The sequence below is a fragment of the Panthera pardus genome, unplaced genomic scaffold (assembly GCF_024362965.1).
Source record: "Panthera pardus isolate Hobbes unplaced genomic scaffold, ASM2436296v1 HiC_scaffold_19, whole genome shotgun sequence".
Lineage (NCBI taxonomy): Eukaryota > Metazoa > Chordata > Mammalia > Carnivora > Felidae > Panthera > Panthera pardus.
Window position 1 is genome coordinate 24,268,715 of NW_026526754.1, and position 20,224 is coordinate 24,288,938.

General features: G+C 52.4%; 1 protein-coding gene across 1 annotated transcript in view; it reads right to left on the bottom strand.

Moving 5' to 3' along the window:
* Positions 1-17,881, bottom strand: part of KLHDC4 (kelch domain containing 4) — a 50,409-nt gene extending 32,528 nt beyond the window's left edge. Inside the window, exons 1-4 of the mRNA XM_019412972.2 lie at positions 17,711-17,881; positions 13,858-13,949; positions 10,052-10,130; positions 9,216-9,314 (exon numbers count right to left, since the gene is read on the bottom strand). Coding sequence (XP_019268517.2) covers positions 9,216-9,314; positions 10,052-10,130; positions 13,858-13,949; positions 17,711-17,809 — 369 coding nt within the window. The 5' untranslated portion in view covers positions 17,810-17,881. The remainder of the gene's footprint in view (positions 1-9,215; positions 9,315-10,051; positions 10,131-13,857; positions 13,950-17,710) is intronic.
* Between the last annotated feature and the right edge of the window lie 2,343 nt (positions 17,882-20,224).

Here is a 20,224-nt window from a genome sequence, read left to right on the forward strand (position 1 = left end):
CACAGTTCTCAGGAAGCACTGTCCTCTGAGCGCCCCAGGGCTTCCGCTGCAGCGCGGGCTCTCGGCCCCGCCCGGCACTTAGGACACGGCAGGACGCGGCTCCGTCACCGATGCCACTCCTGCCTGGACCAGCTGGAGGGTCCCGGTGGCATATTAGGGCGGCACGGCCCTCTCCACCTCCCATTAGTAACCAGTTTTGAAGGCACCGTCTCCGCACAGATCCTCCCCTCTCGGGACAGGTCAGTTTCCCGTCACTCTAAAACACCAGTCCGTCTACGGGAAACAAACTGATCATTTCACGGCATGGAAGCAGATGTGATGATTTTTGGAGTTTAGTGAGGTCAGGTGGTACAGTCAAGCTACGCAGTACAATGGGGTCCTGAGATATCACGTTACAGAAGGCCATCGTACACACACACGCGCACGCGTGCGCCCACGTGCACTCGCACGGATTTGTGTATATTCCAGCTAATAAGAAATACCAACGTACAAGAAGAAGAACGACGTGTTTAGAGACGCAAATATATGAAATAGTTCTGGAAGAATGGACAATGGACTTACTTCCTCTTTTAATTCTTGTCTTTTTTTGACAATGAATACTATTTACATAATCAGTTTTGGGAAGCTTTCTCTAAAAACGAAGTCATGAGGCGCCTGGGTGGCTCAGTCCATTGAGCGTCCGACTTCAGCTCAGGTCATGATCTCACAGTCTGTGAGTTCGAGCCCCGTGTCGGGCTCTGTGCTGACAGCTCAGAGCCTGGAGCCCACTCCAGATTCTGTGTCTCTCCCTCTCAATGCCCCTCCCCTGCTCATGCTCTGTCTCTCTCTGTCTCAAAAATAAAATAAAATAAAAAACATTAAAAGAATTTTAAAAAAATTAAAAAATACAAATAAAAAAATAAAAACGAAGTCACTCGGGAGCCTGGGTGGCTCCGACGTCGGAGTGTCCGACTTCGGCTCAGGTCATGATCTCGCGGTTTGTGAATTTGAGCCCCACGTCGGGCTCTGTGCCGACAGCTCTGAGCCTGGAGCTGCTTCGGACTCTGTGTCTCCCCCTCTCTCTGTCCCTCCCCCGCGCATGCATACAAAAATTTTTTAAAAAGTCACTCCCCAGGAAGGAGACAACGACTGAGGAGGAGCTCACCATCCACACCCCACCCCCCACTCCACTGCAGCAGCAGGCCTGGCCCAGGGAGAACCCCTGCGACGGTAGGAAGGTGGGTCCACGGTCAGTGACCTTGAGCTTCATCTGACCTACTCCCCAGTGACTGTGAAGGCCTGGAGAAAAGTTAACATACTAGTCAAGAGAAGGCTAACCCTAAGGAGACAGGCATAAAACCCGCACTTGTGAGCAGGAGGGAACCCCTGCCGCACTCTAGTCCTCCCTCTGCCAACACGGACAAAACCGGACAGGATCCGTGAAGCAACTACCATCGGACAACAGGAGGAGCACGGGTGGGGTGGGCCCTTCAATGCTGGAGGCGGTTCCTGCACCTGATGCAGAGAAAGGAGCCCAACGGAGCAGGTGGCCTTACCGAGCTGAGGAGACAGAGGTCAGAGTTCAGGGACGCTGGCTGAGGACTGCTAGAATTTGCCAGGGCAGGATATGGAGAGCGCGCACCCTGGACGTCCATCCACGCAGGAGTCAGGAGTCCCGCCGGAGCCTTTCAGCACTCTGCTGCACAGGGGGCGGGGCCAGACCACGGGGGCGGGGTCAGCACCCACCAGGGCTAGGTTGCGCTGGTGCGGAGACCAGCAAGTTCCAACTGGACCGAGTGGAAGGTGTCACTGAACACCCAGGGCATTCAGTGGAGACCCCAGAAAGACCACACCCTAGAGCTAAGCCATCCCAAGGGAAAGCCTCAAAAGGATCCCAATGATCTGCAAGTGACTGAACCACCTGCAAGGACAAAACTCATCATTCACTGACAGAAGAGAACAAAATCCAACAACAGGCAGCATTCACAAATCTAGCCAGGTGCTGCTGACGGCCAGGAGCACCACCCGACCGGCACCTAACCGTACGTTGCTAGGGGGAAGATGTGCCCCATCAGAAGAAAGGTCGGCAGAAAGAGACCCAGAACTGAGATGAGAGAGCTAGCACATGAGGACTGGAGAAGAGTTATAAATACGCCCGAAGATTTAAAGGAAAATATGAATGTGATAACTAGACGGGAGAACAGCAATCAGACCTGAACAACTCAGTGTGTCAGAAACAGCACTGGTAAAACAAGAAGTAAACAGGTACACGGCACATCTACCCTAACGGGCAACAGAAAGTTCCGAAATGAAGCCAAACACAAAGAAGACTGGAAGGAGGAGGAGGAGGAGGAGGAGAAAGAAGTAAAGACTCCTTGCCTGCTGGACGATATGAAACAGTCTAACATACATGTAACTGGATTCCCGAAAAATGAGCAGATGCCTCAAAATCAAACTGCTAAAACGCCAAAGGTAAACAGAAAATCATTTAAGCATCCTTACAGGGGAAAACAGACCCGTCACATATAGCAGAACAAAGATGAAAACGACCACTAACCTCTCGTTAGAGCAACGTAAGCCAGAAAACGGAACAGCTTTGAAGCGCTGTCAGTCTAGAACTGTGTATCTAGCAAAAATATCCTGTAAAATGAATGTAAAATGAAGACATTTTCACTTAGAAAAAAAGATGGAAAAAAGCTGATGCCACCCGACCTGCACTTCAAAAAACAGTAAACCAAGTTTTAGGCTGAAGGAGAACATTAGCAAGTGAAAACACAGAGGAACGAAGTGCCCCAGAAACAGTCAATTCGTACATCAACAGATCTTTTTCTCTCTCCTTTTAAGACTTCTTTACGTAATAGCTGCTTAAAGCAAAACCAATCACGTTGTATCGTGGGGACAACAGCACAAAGGACAGAAGGAGAAAATGTGGATGTTCTCCTGTATGGTTCTGACAGTTTATGAGCAGGGGCACAAGGTCGCTGGAAGGGAGACGATGTAAGTGCAACCCTAGAGCAACCATGGAAACAAGGCAGAAAGAAAGAGCAACAAATAAGCCAACAGAGAAGATAAAAAAGGCATCTTAAAATACAATCAACCCAAGAGCAGCAGGAAAGAGAGAAAAAGGAATACAGAACAGATGGGACAAGTAGAAAACAGCAGCATCAAAGCCATCATTGACTGCCACATCGATAACCACATGAGATGTAACAGACAAATACACCAATTAGAAAGTAACAACCGCCTGGGCGCCTAACTCAGTCGGTTGAGCATCAGACTCCTGACCTCGACTCAGGTCACGATCTTACAGTTCACGGGAAGGAGCCCTGCATAGGGCTCTGTGCTGACAGCACAGAACCTGCTTGGGATGCTCTTTCTCCCTCTCTGCCCTTTCCCCAGCTCATGCTCTCTCTCTCTCTCTCACGAAATAAACATTTTAAAAAAGGAAAAAAATGTACGTTTAGACAATGTATAAATTGAGAAAAAAAGAAAATCAATGAACCCAACGTCAAGAAAACAGGAAAGACGATACAGATCTACTTGAACTAAACACAACTCCTGTATGGGATCTCGTGTTGAGATTTCTGAGTCACCAAGAACTTTTTCTACCTTCTTTTAAGAATGACTTCAAAGGGCGCCTGGGTGGCTCAGTCAGTTGAGCATCTGACTTTGGCTCAGGTCACGATCTCAAAGTTCATGGAATCGTGCCCCGTGTCGGGCTCTCTGCTGTCAGAGCAGAGCCTGCTTCGGATCCTGTGCGCCCCTCCTCCACTTGTGCACATGAGCTCCTTCTTTTCTCTCTCTCTCAAAAAAAATAAACAAATACAAGAATGATTTCAAAACTGCTAAATGAGAAGCACTAGGCAAATTACTTTCCTACCAACTTCAAACCAGGGCCATCTTTTAAAGATCGGAAGGCACTTTAACCACCAAACACAAGCCCAGTCATTCAATAAAATTAGGAAATTCAAGTCAAAGAAATCAAGCAAAGGGCAAGTCACAAGTGCACTGCTCACGGCAATGTCAGATACCACCCGGGGCTCTGTACCCAGGGCTCAGCACCTCGGATCCACGGCAACACAAACCAGTATCCCGGAGAGAAGCCTTTAAAATCTATCAGTTAAAGATAAATTATGATAAATCACATCTGCACTTCCTACTAAACTCCTTTTTTTAGGTTCTTAAGGAAATACAGAATTAAAAAAATCTCCCTTTACTTGCCACCCCTGAAGATGAAGAAAATGGAATTTAGGGTAAAATAAATTCATCTTTTCCCCTTCTGCAAAAGCAGCACATGGACTGCACATCCGGAGGCGCTGTTGTGCAGCGTTACTGATGGTGCGTAAAGGACAGCATCTTACCAGTCGTGTCTGTGGAAGCTAGTTTGCAGACGTGTGTCAAAACGCACAGCAAGGAAGTCACACGGCACTAGAAAAACACAGCTTCGATAAGGTAGGTTTTAGAAGTCTAGTTGCAAAAAAAAAAAACCAAAAAACAAAAAACGTCTAGTTGCTTCGGGTCCCCTGGATGGCTTAGTCGGTTAGGCAACCGACTTTGGCTTGGGTCGTGATCTCGCGGTTGGTGGGTTCGAGCCCCGCGTCGGGCTCTGTGCTGACAGCTCGGGGCCTGGAGTCTGTTTCGGATTCTATTTTGTAGCTGTTAAGTGAATGGAAGGGAACGCAGTAAGGAAGGGATCTAGGCCAGGTTACTGACCCATACTAAATTTCCTCCAAAAATGTATTTCTATCAAGGTCACTGATCTCAGAATAAACACACAGTAGCTCTAAGATGTCCTGCAGCGTAAGGAAAAAGAAAAGTATTTTCTACAAGATACCTGCAAAATGCACACTCCCCTGAAAACATTACATAAAAATAATAGGTTCAGGCCCAATAAAGAGGTCTCAGAGAGTTTACCTTTCTCTTTTTTCTTTTTTTTAATTCAAATGTTTATTTTTGAGAGAGTGAGCACGCATAAGCAGGGGAGAGGCAGAGAGAGGGGGACAGAGGATCCAAAGTAGGCTGTGCTTTGACAGCAGTGAACCCGATGTAGGGCTGGGACGCACGAACCATTGAGATCATGACCTGAGCCGAAGTCGGACGCTCAACCGACTGAACCCTCCAGGTGCCCCCAAAATTTACTTTTTTAAAAGTCTAAGCACGAACGAAATTACTTCCTATGATAGGTATCTTAAGGTAAGGACTCTTCCTGGAGAAGATATCAAGGCAGGAGCTCGACTACCTGACAGCTCACAGGAGAGGCCTGGCTGGACGGGACAGGGGAGCGAGGTCACCGGCGTGGAGGCCGGAAGCAGGCTCTAGGCTCCGAGCTGTCAGCACAGAGCCCGACGCAGGGCTCGAACCCACGAACTGTGAGATCACAACCTGAGCCGAAGTCAGATACTTAACCGACTGAGCCACCCAGGCGCCCCCCCCCAAAATTTTTTGTTTTTTAATGTTTACTTATTTTTGAGAAAGAGACAGCATGAGTGGGGGGGAGGGCAGAGAGAGAGGGAGACACAGATTCCGAAGCAGGCTCTAGGCTCTGAGCTGTCAGCACAGAGCCCGACACGGGGCTCGAACTCATGAACCGTGAGATCAGGACCCGGGCCTACGTCGGCCACTTAACCAGCAGAGCCACACAGGCGCCCCCCTGAGTGATTATTTTTGTATCTGGGATATAGGGCAATAAAGTTCAAACTGTTAGGGAAAAATCTGTTATCTGATGGCCAGCAGGACTGATAAGGGAATTTCAGTCCCTGCCTGAAGACTGCCCTCCCAGATTCTTGTTCCCACCCTGCTTGCCTCAGGCGCCAAAATACTACTGCTGGGAAAATAAGTAAAGTTCTGCAGCCTAAGATGGCCGATGGGACTAAAGCTCTAATTCCCAGCTTAGAGAGACTCCTCTTCTGGGTTCTTCCTGCCCCGTTTGCCGCACGCGTGCAAAAGCCGTCACGAATGCGGAAGAGGATGCTATAATTTACCCTTCCCGCCTGCATTCAGTGCTCAGATCTCTGGACAATGATCTCTTCTCTGAGCCCACCAGTGTAAAATAAACCTCCGTCCTTCCAAGATCCCCGAGTGCCACTTGGTTCTTCTGCCGGGTGATCCAGACCAGTTTCCATAATAAAACAACTTTAAGCGTATATATATTCACACACACGTACACACAGTGGCTTTGAATAACCGTTGAAACGGACAACCGCACCTCACGAAGACAAAGCCCCGCCCGGTGACCGCGTGGACGAGGCACGACAGCACCACTTTCTGACCTGTCCCACAAGGCCGTGTGCCTCCCAGGCACTTGGGTCTATTTGTTGTTGCGTTAACTGGAAGAAAGTCATGTTTCCCCAGTCTCCCTCTAAATGACAAAAAAAAAAAAAAAAAGCCCATCGGAATCCAAACTAACAGACTCGAAATGGACCGGACACCAGCGTCATGCTTCAGCTTCGTGAAAGCCAAGTCCTAAAAGCGCACGATGCCATCAGGACCAGAGAAGACACAAACCACGGGACGTCTTCGGGAGAAGCAAATTTGTCTCTTTGGTCACCATATCCGAGCCCCAGAGGGTGCCTGGAGGGTAAAAGACCCCTCGTATTTCCTGGGGGAGCAGTCCAGGACCCCTGCACGCCTGCTCAGACGGGCCGAAGTGCAGCCATTATTTAGATGGAGGCTAACGCTTTCTGCAGCTCACATGGACCATCGCGGATATTGCGGGGGCATTTTCTATAGACCAACCCTTCTCCGTAGCCCACTCCTGCTCGTTAACGCACCAGGCCAGTGAGAACACGGGTGACGTGTATCCAACCACAAGCCGTTCTCTGTTTTAGGAGAGAATGCCTTTGGTCTCACTTGCATTTGACTTAGTTACTACTTCGGGAGAAACCATCAAGGAGACATGATGTCACGACTGCCGCGTCCTCGTCACCCTCCCCCACTTCTCCACGGCGCACTCCCACGGGTGGCGGCATCCTCAAGGGTCCAGGCGGAGGGGTGTGGACGCTCCCTTCTCTCTCCGGGGAAACGGAGCAGCTGAAGCCCGCACACATCCGGCCACACGTTCAGCAGGCGCCACAGCCCTTCCCTCTCCCTCACTGGGCTGCATTCTCTTAGAAAAGCCATTTAAACTCTCTAATTACACACTAAAATAAACCTCACCCCCCAAAACTCCAGAATCTAGGAGAAAAGAAAGGTGTACGTATAAGCTTCCGTTTCTACTCTCTTAGTCCCAGTTAAAGAGAAGATGAAAAAATGTGACTTCTAACATGTTAAATTAGTCTGTAAAAAGTTTTGGTTGTTGTTTTTTTAATTTGAAAAAGAGGGCATGAGCAGGGGAAAGAGGGAGGGAGAGAGAGGGTGGGAGAAGGGGAGAGGGGAGGCAAGGGTGGGAAAGAGGGGGAGAGGGGGCAGAGAGGGGGAGAGGGAGGGAGAAAGGGTGAGAGAGAAGGGGAGAGGGGGAGACGAGGGTGGGAAAGAGGGGGAGAGGGAGAGGGTGGCAGACAGGGAGGGTAGGAGAGAGAGGAGAGGGGAGGGTGTCAGAGAGGGGGAGAGGGGAAGAGGAGGAGACAGGGAGGGAGAATCTCAAGCAGGCTCCACACCCGCACGGAGCCCCACACAGGGCTTGATCCCACGACCCTGGGAGCATGACCTGAGCCAAAATCAAGAGTCAGATGCTCAACCAACTAAGCCACCCAGGTGCTCCAGAAGGAAAGTTCTAGGTCTCAGAATTTAATGTAGTAGAATTTAGACTATAAGGAACTTTAGGCAAAAGACCTTACAACCAATTTTCTGTTTCCCGTTGCTGATTCATTGTGAAATTCAGAGAAAACAGCAAACTAACCTTAACTACAAGGATATTATTAATCCCTCCTAAGGAAGGCATACGAATCAGAACCTGCTGAGCACCCTGGCAAAATAACTGAATTTAAACGTCTCAAAGACTTTCGCGACCCTAATTCTTCAAGGACATAGTTAGTAACTGTGATTAAAATGGATAAGAAAATAAACTCCCTAGGGGCACCTGGGTAGCTCGTTCAGAGCCTGGAGCCTGTTTCAGATTCTGTGTCTCCCTCTCTCTCTGCCCCTCCCCTGCTCATGCTCTCTCTGTCTCAAAAATAAACGTTAAAAAAATATAAACAAAAATTAAAAAATAAAAATAAAATAAATTAAAAAAAAAAAAAAAAAAGACACTCCAAAGAAGCCCGAGCCCACATCACGTGACATGGCACGCGTGGGACCGCTCCATCAGAACGTGAGCGCTCTTGGGGTGCAGGAATCCGATGAGCCATCTGGGAGGGCTTGGGGAGACCACGGCCGGGACAGGACAGGCCTCCTCCGCGGCCTGGAGGCCTGGCGCATTCTCAGGAACTGGGGCGGCTCCAGCGAACGCATCAAACTCCTCAAGCTCCGTTACGTACTAAAACCCAAGCTTACTGAGATCCGACCGTTAACCCTCCAAGTACATTTTTCTTTCCACAAGACACACCAGTCCAAACGCCCTCAAGTCTCTACGTGCACGAGACGATCATGCAGTCCCAGCAGGCAGGCCCTCCTCCCGACTCAATCCCAGGTCAGCAGGCTCCCTGTGAGCCAAGAACCAGAGAAGGGACCCCCACGTCCCGTGCACGGGGTTTACTCTCACCACGGCAGACACACACAAGCATCCCTGTCCACGCCGGAAAGGCGTCGCCAACTTATTTTTTGTGCCCTGACGCTGCTCAGAGCACGGGGCTATGATAACGAGCAAGACCGAGAGTCTGTCCCCGTGGAGTCACAGCACCTGGAGGCCCCCTAGGGTGAGCAGAAACTAGCCGACAGCACGCTGACTTCATCAGCCTTAGCTGCCTCTGGCTACGACCCATCCGGTCCCCCAACAACCACCTGAACATTCCGCTTCTCCCGAGGAATCCCTCTCTCTCACCACCAGGACCTGGGCCCACGGGAGCCTCTCGCTCGAACGGAGGAGCGTTTCGCCAAGTGGCCGCTACACGCCAAGCACGGCACTAGGCACCTTTGCCTGGATTTCTTCACACGACCTTCAGGCCGCCTGCAGAAGGCGTCCAGCCCCGTATCGTGAGGGAAGCAGCTCAGGCACGAGTCCAAATTAGGAACGGCCAGCGAGGACCCTGTGCAGGTCCCGGCCTCTCCGTGCCGGGCGGCCTGTCACTTACAAACTCTCCAAGCACGTAACAGGGCCCTCCCAGGGAAGGAGGGAGGGCTGACGGTCGATGCCGACATACCTGGTGAGCACAGCGCCTCGGGGGCGGATTGGGGATCTCCACTTTGGTCCAGGCGTCCTTCCTGATACTGTAGGTGTAGAGTTCATTATACACAGATGTCTGCGAAAAAGAAGAGGGATTTAGTATCACGAAGGATGCCTCGACACAAGCGACGGTAGGTGGAACATGAGATCTCGATCACTAGCTGTCCCCGGGAAACGGGTTTCATAAAGCCATGCAAATCACCCCGATGCAGGAGGCCTGGGGCTGGTCCCCTGGGAGCCTTTGGGATAATGACAAAGAAAAAGACTTCCCACCATGCCTACTAGGGCCTAAGATACCAAGATCCCTTGCTGCTCCCAAGTTGTCTCTCTCTTCAAGTCAAGCCTGGTTTTTAAAATGCATGAAAATTCAGAGTGGAAGATGAACAGGTTAAGCCAGACTCACAGGGGTCCTCAGCACGGAGGGAAGGGGAATTCCTGCTTTTCTAACTGTTTATACTCAACTCTGAAATACAGGTCTTTTTGGCCCGCTCAGAAATGAAAATTAGCTCTACAATTTACGAGCACTTTCCTACCCCACTGGTAGGGGTAGGAAACAACCCTGGAAACGCCTCACGGGCACGAACGTCAGCCCAAGTGAGCAGGGTGCCTGTCTAGCTCAAGCAGGCAATACAAGGAGTGACCCTAGAGGTCACTAGAGGGTCCTGGTGGCTGGTCCAGGACAAGGTCACGTGCCAGCCCTGTAAGCTCACGAGGCGGGACCGGTGCGTGTTTGATATCGCTGCTTTAAATTAATTTTGCTCAAAATGAGACCCGTGGAAATTTGAGGGGAAAAGAAAAAAATATATACTTTACTTTTTGGCCATTGAAATATTCACCTCCGAAAAGGATTAATTCATCTTTGTCAGGATGCGCAGACAAGGAGGCGTGCAACCTACACGAGACAGAAGCAGGGGCCGGTCAGCGCGCAATCCGGCCACGCGGAGCCCCGCTGAGAGCCCGCCTCCCTTCCCATCAGAGGCCTTTATCGCCTCCCCGAACTCCCGTAGAAGCCCGGCACTCTGAATGGAAGCTAAGGCCCCAACCCTTAAATGCCACCTCACGGCCACCACACCAGTCTCCCAGGACAGCCCTGGACCTGCGTGACTCACATAGCACCTGGCTAAAGACCATCAGGCAGTGAGAAGTCTAGGAGCTCCCGCCTCAGTGCCCAAATTTCCAGAGCAGACCTACACTTTAAGGGTCTATGCCCTTGAATCACAATCAAAGCCGTTCTAAAAAGTCCAGTGTTTGAGCATTTCAATACAGTATCTCCTTCCACCTAAAAAAATACAAATGAGGGGCGCCCGGATGGCTCAGTCCATTAGACGTCCAACTCTTGATTTCGGCTCAGCTCATGACCTCACAGCTTTTGAGTTTGAGACTCACAACGGGCTCTGTGCTGACAGTGTGGAGCCTGCTTGGGATTCTCTCTCACCCTCTCTCTCTGCCCCTGCCCTGTTAGCTCTGTCTCTGTCTCTGTCTCAAAAACAAATTAAAACATTAAAAAAATTTAAAATGTCAGTAGCTTTGTGCTTATATTACACCTGAAGACAAAGGAGCAGCGGAAAGGAATCTGTAAACACCCCAGACCATCTCAGTAGGAAGTACTGAAGGACAGCGATGGGGGTGAGAGGACAGGACGAACCATCAGCGGAAAATACTTCTCTCAAAATCCCCACGAGCGGGGTCCCCAGGGCGCGTACTGCAACCTAATTCTGAAGGAGTTCATCAAGGAAAACAAAGGTTTCGAGGTCAACGAAGTTGGAGAAATGAGGCAACTCTATCTTCCCTCGGGGATTTACTGTCCACAACACATTTCAGACGCTGAGAAAGTTTGCAGGAAAGAAGCCAGTGTTAAGATAGTGCTACCGCTGTGGCAAACGGCCTCACGATTAAACACGAAATCACCACAGGACCCAGCAGCTCCGCCCCCTGGTATGTGCCCAGGAAGACCGAGAACAGGCTCACCCAGACCCCTGTATGGCGACGTCCATACAGGATCACTCACGACAGCCAAGAGGCGTGAACAATGGCAGAGTGTGTCACGAGCTGACCGGACACACACAATGCCGTGCCTCCACGTAATCGAACGCTACTGCTCTCCGAAAGGAAAGCAGCTCAGATTCCCGCTACAGCGTGGGTGGGCCTCGAGGACGTTGTGCTAAGTGAGCGAGAGAAGCCAGACACACAGGGACAGACTGATTGCACTCGTATGAAACATCCAGAACAGGCAAACCAAAAAACCAGAAAGTGGAGGCCACCATGGGCAGAGAGGAGGGGGACGGGAGTGACTGCTAATAGGTCCAGTGCTCCCATGGCGGGTGATGGAAATTTCCGGAAATGGATTATTGCACAGCACCGTGAACGGAAGTCACCCCAGTGAGCTGTAGAGCTAAAAATGGTGGAAATGGAAACTTTCACATTAGATATCTTTCACTACGATTTTTTTTAGTCTCAAAAGGAAACCAGTTGTTCCCGAAGCTCTTTAACGCAGAATCTTTTCTTCACTTAACCTACTACGCTTTTCTGTGGTGGGGGCGCCCGGGGGGCTCAGTGGCTGAGCGTCCGATTCTCCAGCTTGGCTCAGGTCGTGATCTCACGCTTTGTGCGACCGAGGCCCAAGGCAGGCTCTGCGCCGACAGCACGGAGCCAGCTTGAGGTTCTCGCTCTCACACTCTCTCTCTCTCAAACTTAAAAAAAAAAAAAAAATTTTTTTTTCCCTGTGGAAAAGTAACAAGCACCCCCAGGAAAGAGCACCCAGGGCAGGCCCGGAGGGTCACAGGGTCGCTGGCGCACGCCCCGGGCCGCGTCCGCCTCCCGGGGCCTGCGTCCGGAGCCCTGCGGCCCTGAGGGAAAGGAGTGTATGGCCCTTCCTTCCCCCTTAAACTACAGCACAGCCAACACCTGCGGGCACACGCGCTCACGAAACTCCGTAGTTTGCACGGTGTTTCCCAGAACACGATGGAGGAGGAGGAGGTGACAAGCCGCCGGGTGGCCGACCGGAAGACGGCCGATCTCAGCTCAGAGCACCACTCCCTTCTGCCAGAAAGTGTTCCCAGCGGACCAGGGAAGCACTAACCTTCCAAATTATATCCTAACATTAAGCCTGGCTCTTGGGACGACATCACTTGAGGAAAGGTTTGAAAATGTCAGCAAAAGGGGGACGAAAAATCCATCCACGTTCAAAGTGGCTTCCCCCTGGGTGCTGTGCACACAAAGCCTTGGACTCCCAGGACTCCTCTGCTTTAACGATTCAAAGGAAAATGCACGTCTACCACACGTGGAACGTGCTGGCCTCAATGGGAACGTGCCGATACACGGGAAAGCAAGCCGGACCCCTAACGTCGTTTCTCACGCGAAGACAGGAACAACCCGCAACCCTGGGGGCCGCTGGGTAGCCGTCCGCGTCATGCCGTTCTGCTCGGGGCCAGGCGCGCCGTCCCCCCACCTCGGAGGAGCCGAGGACTAAACCCCGTGTCCCAGGCAGGTGGGATGTGAGCGTCAGAGCCGTCACCTGCGCCTCCCTTCCGGAAGAGCTGGCCCCCAGGCCTCCACTCTCAGGCCGACGACAGCCCTGGTAAAACTCAGTTCAGCTGCAACCACGGCGCGAGGAAGGGTAGTTTTGATCCTGACGGAAAGCGAGCAAATCATTTCTCAACCAGTCTCGGGTGCTTGTGAAGTTAACGCATCTCTCCCCTTCTCTGAAGAAGGCGGGACCTTTTCTAGGGTCACCTGGCCTTTCCTGGTTCCCAGCTCAACGCAGGCAATGTCTTCCCCCTACTCTGTCGGCAGCGAGCGGAACCCTAAATCGAATCATAACACAACCCGAATTCGGACGCCGAGGGGACAGGGATTGGCACAGAAGAGGAAGAAGTCAGAGGAAAACCAAAGCCTGCTCATCCCGGCTCATCCGAGAGATACCTGAAACCCTACGAGACCGGAGTCCCTCACGTAATTCACAAGTTCTTTCAAAATGGCGTACACACATTGACGTCCGAAAGTCCCACTTGCCGTCAGGAACAAACAGCGACAGAAGACGGATTTGGAGGTCTGTGCCTGAGACACACAGCTTTGAAAGGTTTTAAGAACCGGAGAGCTCACTGGGGTGACACTCTAGTCCATGAGCCGCGACCAGCTGGACAGCTCTCAAACGGCACGGTCCCACCGAGCAGCTGAGCTGGGGGACCCCGCTTCCATGTTGCTTGTGACAACCGGGCAGAAGAGCCTCAGTCCCGTTCTTCAGAAGAAAAGTCAAAAACCGTTGTGTGGGAGCTTATCTGGAACGGGAGTGGGTTTTCATGATGAAGACGTCCCACGTGCCTGGTTATTCACGACAACACGGAGCCACTTTGCTTATTTTCTTAAATGTTTATTTTTGAGAGGGCGCAAGCGGGGAAGGGGCAGAGAGGGAGACAGAGGATCCTAGGTGGACTCCACGGGGACAGCACAGAGCCCGACGCGGGGCTCGAACTCACAAACCGTGAGATCACCACCCGAGCCGAAGTCGGACGCTTAGCAGACTGAGCCACCCTGGCACCCCAACATGGCGCCAACTTAAAGTGCTTGTCCGACGTACGCAAACCGTCAGAAGCCAGAGCGAAGAGCCCTGGCTCACTTACCTCGGAGAAGGCGGGGGGCACGGTGTCTCCACGACCTGAGTCTTTGTGGCGTCCAGTGCCTGGAAGTGCGCGAGGAGAGCTTCCAGATCTTCCTAAAGGCAGAGAAGCAGTCACACCTGAGACATGCTCTTAAACTCTTTTTAATGCTTATTTATTTTGAGAGAGAGAGAGAGACAGGGAGAGAGAGGCGGGGGAGGGAGAGAGAGGCGGGGGAGGGAGGGAGAGAGAGAGGGGGAGGGAGAGAGAGGGGGAGGGAGAGAGAGGGGGAGGGAGGGAGAGGGGGAGGGAGGGAGGGAGAGAGAGAGACGAGGGAGGGAGGGAGAGAGGCGGGGGAGGGAGGGAGAGGGGGAGGGAGGGAGAGAGAGGGGGAGGGAGGGAGGGAGGGAGAGAGAGGGAGAGGGAGGGAGGGAGGGAGGGAGGGGGGGGTGAGAGGGAGGGAGGGAGGGGGGGAGAGAGGGAGGGAGGGAGGGAGGGAGGGGGGGGAGAGAGGAAGAGAGAGAGAGAGAGAGAGAGAGAGAGAGAGAGGGGCAGAGAGGGAGACACACGGGGCTCGATCTCACAACTGTGAGATCGTGACCTGAGCCTAAATCAAGAGTCGGATGCTCAACCGACTGAGCCCCCCAGGCGGCCGTCAGGCCTGGGTCACCTTTCCCACTGTCTGACCTGACCAGGGGCCAGTCACATCTGAGAATATGAATGTGTTCCTCCCATTTTAAAGACAGAGAATCTGACATTTGCAAAAGTACTCAGAGCTCGACCTTAGAGGCAGTTTTCTCGCAAGTATACTTAGATGCACGCACGCTGCACGCAGCACCCCACCTCACACCCTCACACCCCGCACAGAGGGCCCTCCCCTCCATTCAGACAAGCCGGCCCTGACTTCCTGCCAGCACTTTCCACCGCTTCTCAGAAAGCCAGGCCGGGGCCGCCCGCCAGCACGCTCCGCTGTCTGCACAGCAGGCTCTGAGACTTCCCTCGCTCAGTTATTTGTTTCCTCCTCCTTCCCACCAAAATAATAAAAGATAAGCTCCAAGTAAGACCAGTCAGTCTGTGCAGAACGGCGCCTGCACGCAGGGGTTCTGCAACTATCACCTGCAGCCAATCTGGGTTTATTTTCACAAGTGCAGAAACAGACTTAGAAGTCAAGGTGCCAACTGACCTGCACAGCTGGGCGGCCCTGGAACCTGGTCTCCCTCCTCCCAGGCCAGAGTCTGCATCCCTGCATTCACTAGTGATCGCACACCCCCAGTGTGTCCTTCTGTCCTCGTCTCTTCTTGAAAGCTCACTGTCCTCACCTTGCTTGTGCTGGGATCTGAGATGTGTCCCCGCATCCTTCCCTGCTTCTCTCCCTCCCCATCCCACAGCCCTCATCCCGCAACGTAGGCAGATGTCCTTCCTGCACTTAAACACACTTCCAGGGGCGTGTGGGTGACTCAGTCGGTTAAGCGTCCGACTTCAGCTCAAGTCATGATCTCACGGTTCGTGGGTTCGAATCCCACGTCAGGCTCTGTGCTCACAGCTCAGAGCCCGGAGTCTGCTTCCGATTCTGTGTCTCCCTCTCTCTCTGCCCCCTGCCCTGCTCACACTCTGTCTCTCTCTCTCAAAAAGTGAATAAGCGTTAACGAAAAAGAAAAATTAAAAAAAAAAAACCCACACTTCCAGACCATTCTGCCCATTTCATTTCCCACCCCACCTCCTCACTCTAAGCTCCAAGGGCTTTCTCTCAGCTCCTTTCGTCAGAACGCCACAGTCCTTGGCCTGAACAGCCACCCGCAGCCCTCCGCCTCCCCACCGTGCACCCCCGGGCCCCCAGGAAGCGGCCACTACCTGGAACAGAGGGCGCCTTACTATCGAGCCCTTCTTTATTCTTTCACCACACAAACATCTCCCTAAGTGACCCACGTTATTCCTCCACGCCACTGACGTCGTACTGCGTATTCTCTTGCAAACTGCCATTCTGCCCAACACTGCCACAGCCTGATATGCCGAATCCCTTCACTTCCGCCGTGGCAGAGCTCCGACTCCGTCCGGCTTCTCTACCCTCCGTGCTGCTCAACGCCTGGGCCAATCCCAACGTTCTGTCTTCACAAACAATACTCCTAGCTCCACGTTTGTACCCGTCTTCGTGCAGCTGGGGAGTTTTTCCAAGGCAAGCCTGCCGGTGTGTAACTGCACGTGGCACCTTCCAATTTTCTCCACGAGGACAAATTAGGATTCAGAGGGGTTCTACCAATTCTCACCCTCACGCAGCCCACGAAAACACCCATTATCCTGCCACTTTAGGTGAGCAGTGGCCTAAAGGCTACAACCCTAATGCAAAACCGCTGTGTTAGCTACGCAAGACAACTGACCTCCCGGAACTTTACAGAGACCTGGGTGGAGAAGGGAGTGTTGGGAGTCCAATCACTTCAGGGCTCCTGGTCCAATGTCATTCACCTGAGAAATTATCTTCCATGGAGGCAGAAGGGCTTCAATACCGACAGCGTGGAAGGGGGAGGAATCTGCGTGACACCCAAGTGGAGTTGTCCACCGGGTATGTGAGACACGAGTTCTGTGGCAGGCAGAATTCCAAGCTGTCCCCAAGATCCCCCCTCAGTCCCCCGCCACGAAAGGACGGGACGCACTCTCATGAGGTTACGTTATATGACACAGCTGGCTTTAAGAAAGGGAGGTTATCCTCTGTGGGCCTGACCTAATCAGATGACCAGTGACCCTGAAGGTCTGTTGTGAGGATGAGTGGAGGCAACATGCAGAGTCCCAGGCCCCAGACCCAACAGGTTCTCTGCATGGGGGAGCCGCTGCTACCGCCATCTAAGTACTGGGCACTGCAGAGAGGTGTGACGATGAGTAAACACCTGTTAACAGTTACCGAGTGCCCACTATGTGCCAAGCACCGGTCTAAAGATTCCCCCAAAACTAACGGTCTTTCTGTGCACAACCCTACCCAGGCACACGCGGCCACTAGCCCTACTTCACGCGCGAGAAACTGAGGCACAGACGCTGCACAGGCAGGCCATGCTCCTCTGAGGTCTTTCGGCTCGTTGTGGCAGAGATGAGATTCAGACCCAGACCTGTGGATGCAGGGCCCTAGGACTTAACCGGTGAAGAGCCTGAGAGCATCAAAGCCCAATCCCACTGTCTGACAGAGGAGAGAGCAGAGACGTGAATGGCTCGGGAAGAAAAAGGGCAACGTGGTTAAGAGCCCGGGAATGGGAACATCTGGTCGGATTACAGCCCCGCGCCGCTTCCCAGCTCTGTAACTTGTTAGCTGCTGATTTCCTAACTGTCAGGTGGGCATGCCAAAGCTGCCTGCCTCACTCGGTCGGGAGGACCGGAGCCCAGGCAGCAGAGCACCTGGCACACGGCAAACTGTCACTAACCACCGTAGATCACCCAGGTCGGGAAGTCCATGTGCAACCGCCGACGGAAAGCAGAACACTCAAAATACTCAACGCTAAGTTCAGTACTGATCCATTCGCAGACCCGGCGGCGCGGAGACAGAGGGAGATACAGCGAGAGGCCAGAGGGAGAGAGAAAGAAAGGAGAGAGCTAGAGAGAGAGAGAGAGAAGTAGAGAGCGGGAGAGAAAAGGCAGCACTGTTGCCAACAACCGTTCTGGAATCCCCACAGTTGCACTTGCTCCCGCTGACGCTCACGGCTCCGGGCGGCCGTGAGGGGCATGCACCCTACTTTTAAGGAAGAAGGGCAAGGCTCAGAAGCGGAGGCCCTCGCCCGGTCCCCTCGCCTCCCGGCCGAGGGAAGCCCGACGGGACCCGGGACCCCAGCAGCGCGCACGGAGGGGGCGGGTGGCTCGCGTGGAGAAGGCGCCGGGCCTGGCCGCCGGCCCCGCTCACCTCTTCCTTCCGCGAGCGCTTGGACACCTTCTTCTCCATCTTGGCGGCCGTCTTCTCCGCCCCGCGGCCCTTCTTCTCCTTCTTGCCCTTCTTGCCCATCGCGGCGGCCCGAGGTGGAACCAGGACTCCCAGAGGGGCGGGCAGCGAAGCAGACCGCCGCGCGGCGCGGCGCACCGGAAATACGCGCTCGCGGGGGCGGGCGCGGGGAAGCGTCACTTCCGGCGCGCTACGCGCCTGCTTCCGGCCGGCGGCCGAAACTCCCGGAGCCCCGGCGCTGGGGCTCTGGGGACAGGCTGGGCGCCCTCGGGCTGGGGGGCGCGTGGGTGGGAAGCTGCCGGCCCGGCCGTGGGAGGCCCCGCCTGCCCTCCCCCTGGGGCCCCGCCGAGCCAGCTGGCCTGGGCTGCGAGTGTTTACTGGATGCGGCCAAATTACTTAGCCTCGCAGAGTGACCCGGTTGGGTGACTCGGGACGGGAGCCACATTTTGCTCCTAACCTCGGACCCTTTTGCGGGTTTAATTATTGCTTCGACTTCCCTCCCCAGGCAAATGTTCATACATCTGCAAGGATTTCCAGGGAAGACAGTCCCTCCTCCCGCACGGGGTGAGGTGCTCAGGATCTCGTGCTAAACGAGGAAACATGTCCTGCCATCCGCTGTCCACCGAGTTTCCTCAGATGTCCCGCGATAGAGGACTTGCTGCTTCAGCCGTAGGGGAGGGCTGATGATCCCCCTCCAAGAGCAGTCAGCTCAGCAAGAAACTGAGAAACTGAAACTGCCTGCTAGGAAATTGTGCTCTAGGATTGGACTGAAATACCCGTATAAATGGGAAATTTATTTGTAGGGCATGGAATACTATGGCTTGGACAGGGTTCAATGAAAATTCTTAACATTACTTAGAAAATGCCATCTTTGGGGCTCCTACGTGGCTCAGTCCATTAAGCATCTGACTCGATTTCTGCTCAGGTCATGCTCTCAGGGTTCATGAGTTCCAGCCCCATGTCTGGCTCTGTGCTGACAGCTCAGAGCCTGCATGGGATTCTCTCTCTCTCTCTCTCTCTCTCTCTCTCTCTCTCTCTTTCTCTCTCTCTTCCCCTCCCCACCTCAAAATAAATAAATTTAGAGAAAAGGAAATGTCATCTTTTGGGCTCGTGATCAAGGAAATAGAGCAAATTAATGACAAAAGCAAGCATTTGGCAAAATACCATGTGTCCCGGCACATGGACATGTGAGACCATGTGTGATAAAAGGGGGAAAAAGGGGCGCCTGGGTGGCGCAGTCGGTTAAGCGTCCGACTTCAGCCAGGTCACGATCTCGCGGTCCGTGAGTTCGAGCCCCGCGTCAGGCTCTGGGCTGATGGCTCGGAGCCTGGAGCCTGTTTCCGATTCTGTGTCTCCCTCTCTCTCTGCCCCTCCCCCGTTCATGCTCTGTCTCTCTCTGTCCCAAAAATAAATAAAAAATGTTAAAAAAAAAAAAAAAAAGGGGGAAAAAACAGAAGTATATCCGAAAAAGGGCTACAGCATCTCACAGTGAGCTGGCTCCTGAGCTTCCAGACATAATCACCGCCAACAATGAGCTACAAAGGGCCAAGTCCTTACTATTGCCCCCACTTTCCTTCTAGTGCAATATGACTTTAAGAACATACCTAATCCTTTTGTACTTTTCTAAGAATATCGGGTGACCTCGAGGCAATGCACTTGAAGCCAAATGACCCTTGAGTCCCAGCGCATCTGTAGGAAATTCATTACAGTGTTCCCCTCTTGAAGGCTGAGAAAGGGAGAGCATATTCCTTTTTAAGATTTAGAAGGGTCTGGTCGATGTGGGGCTTAATGCTTTTATTATCCGAAAGAATCTTGAAGCCAAGTTGGAAGGTGCTTGGACGATATTTGTCATGGTGATTTACGTGAGGTTGAAATTCTCATTACCCAGACACAGAGAGGCTAGAACATTTAAAATGAGATCAGAATCCTAAAATGGTGACAAGATTAACTACATAGTCCTATTTTAGTGAAATCATACTTTTGAAACTTTAATGGGTTATCTTACATCTAATATAACGTTTATGGCTAGAGTGTATCTTTTGTGTGGACAGGCGCCCTCTGCTGTCTTCAAGTTGAAACACAGAAGAGAAAACTGATTAACAATGGCTCGACCTCATTACCCTCGTTCCAAATAATCAGTGTAGTTGGAAAGCTCTCCCAAGTGTGGTATGGATGTTGTGGTTCTTTGCACGTTTCCCATCTGGAAAAAATGAGAATATTAAAATAGCCCACTTACTACACAAAATTCTTGGGAGAATCAAGTGAAATAACAAAAAAACTTAGAAAAATTTCGCAAAATGCCAACTTAAGAGATTCTGTGTGCTGTGAAATGACGGCATGAAATAGAGCTGGCTGACAATCATTTCATGTAACAACATTAACTGGACTGCAGCGGTGAACATTGTACCAGAATAGGAGACACAAAACAGAAGTCACGCCCACCAGCTTCCAGGAAGTTTGGTTCTAACAAGACAGAGA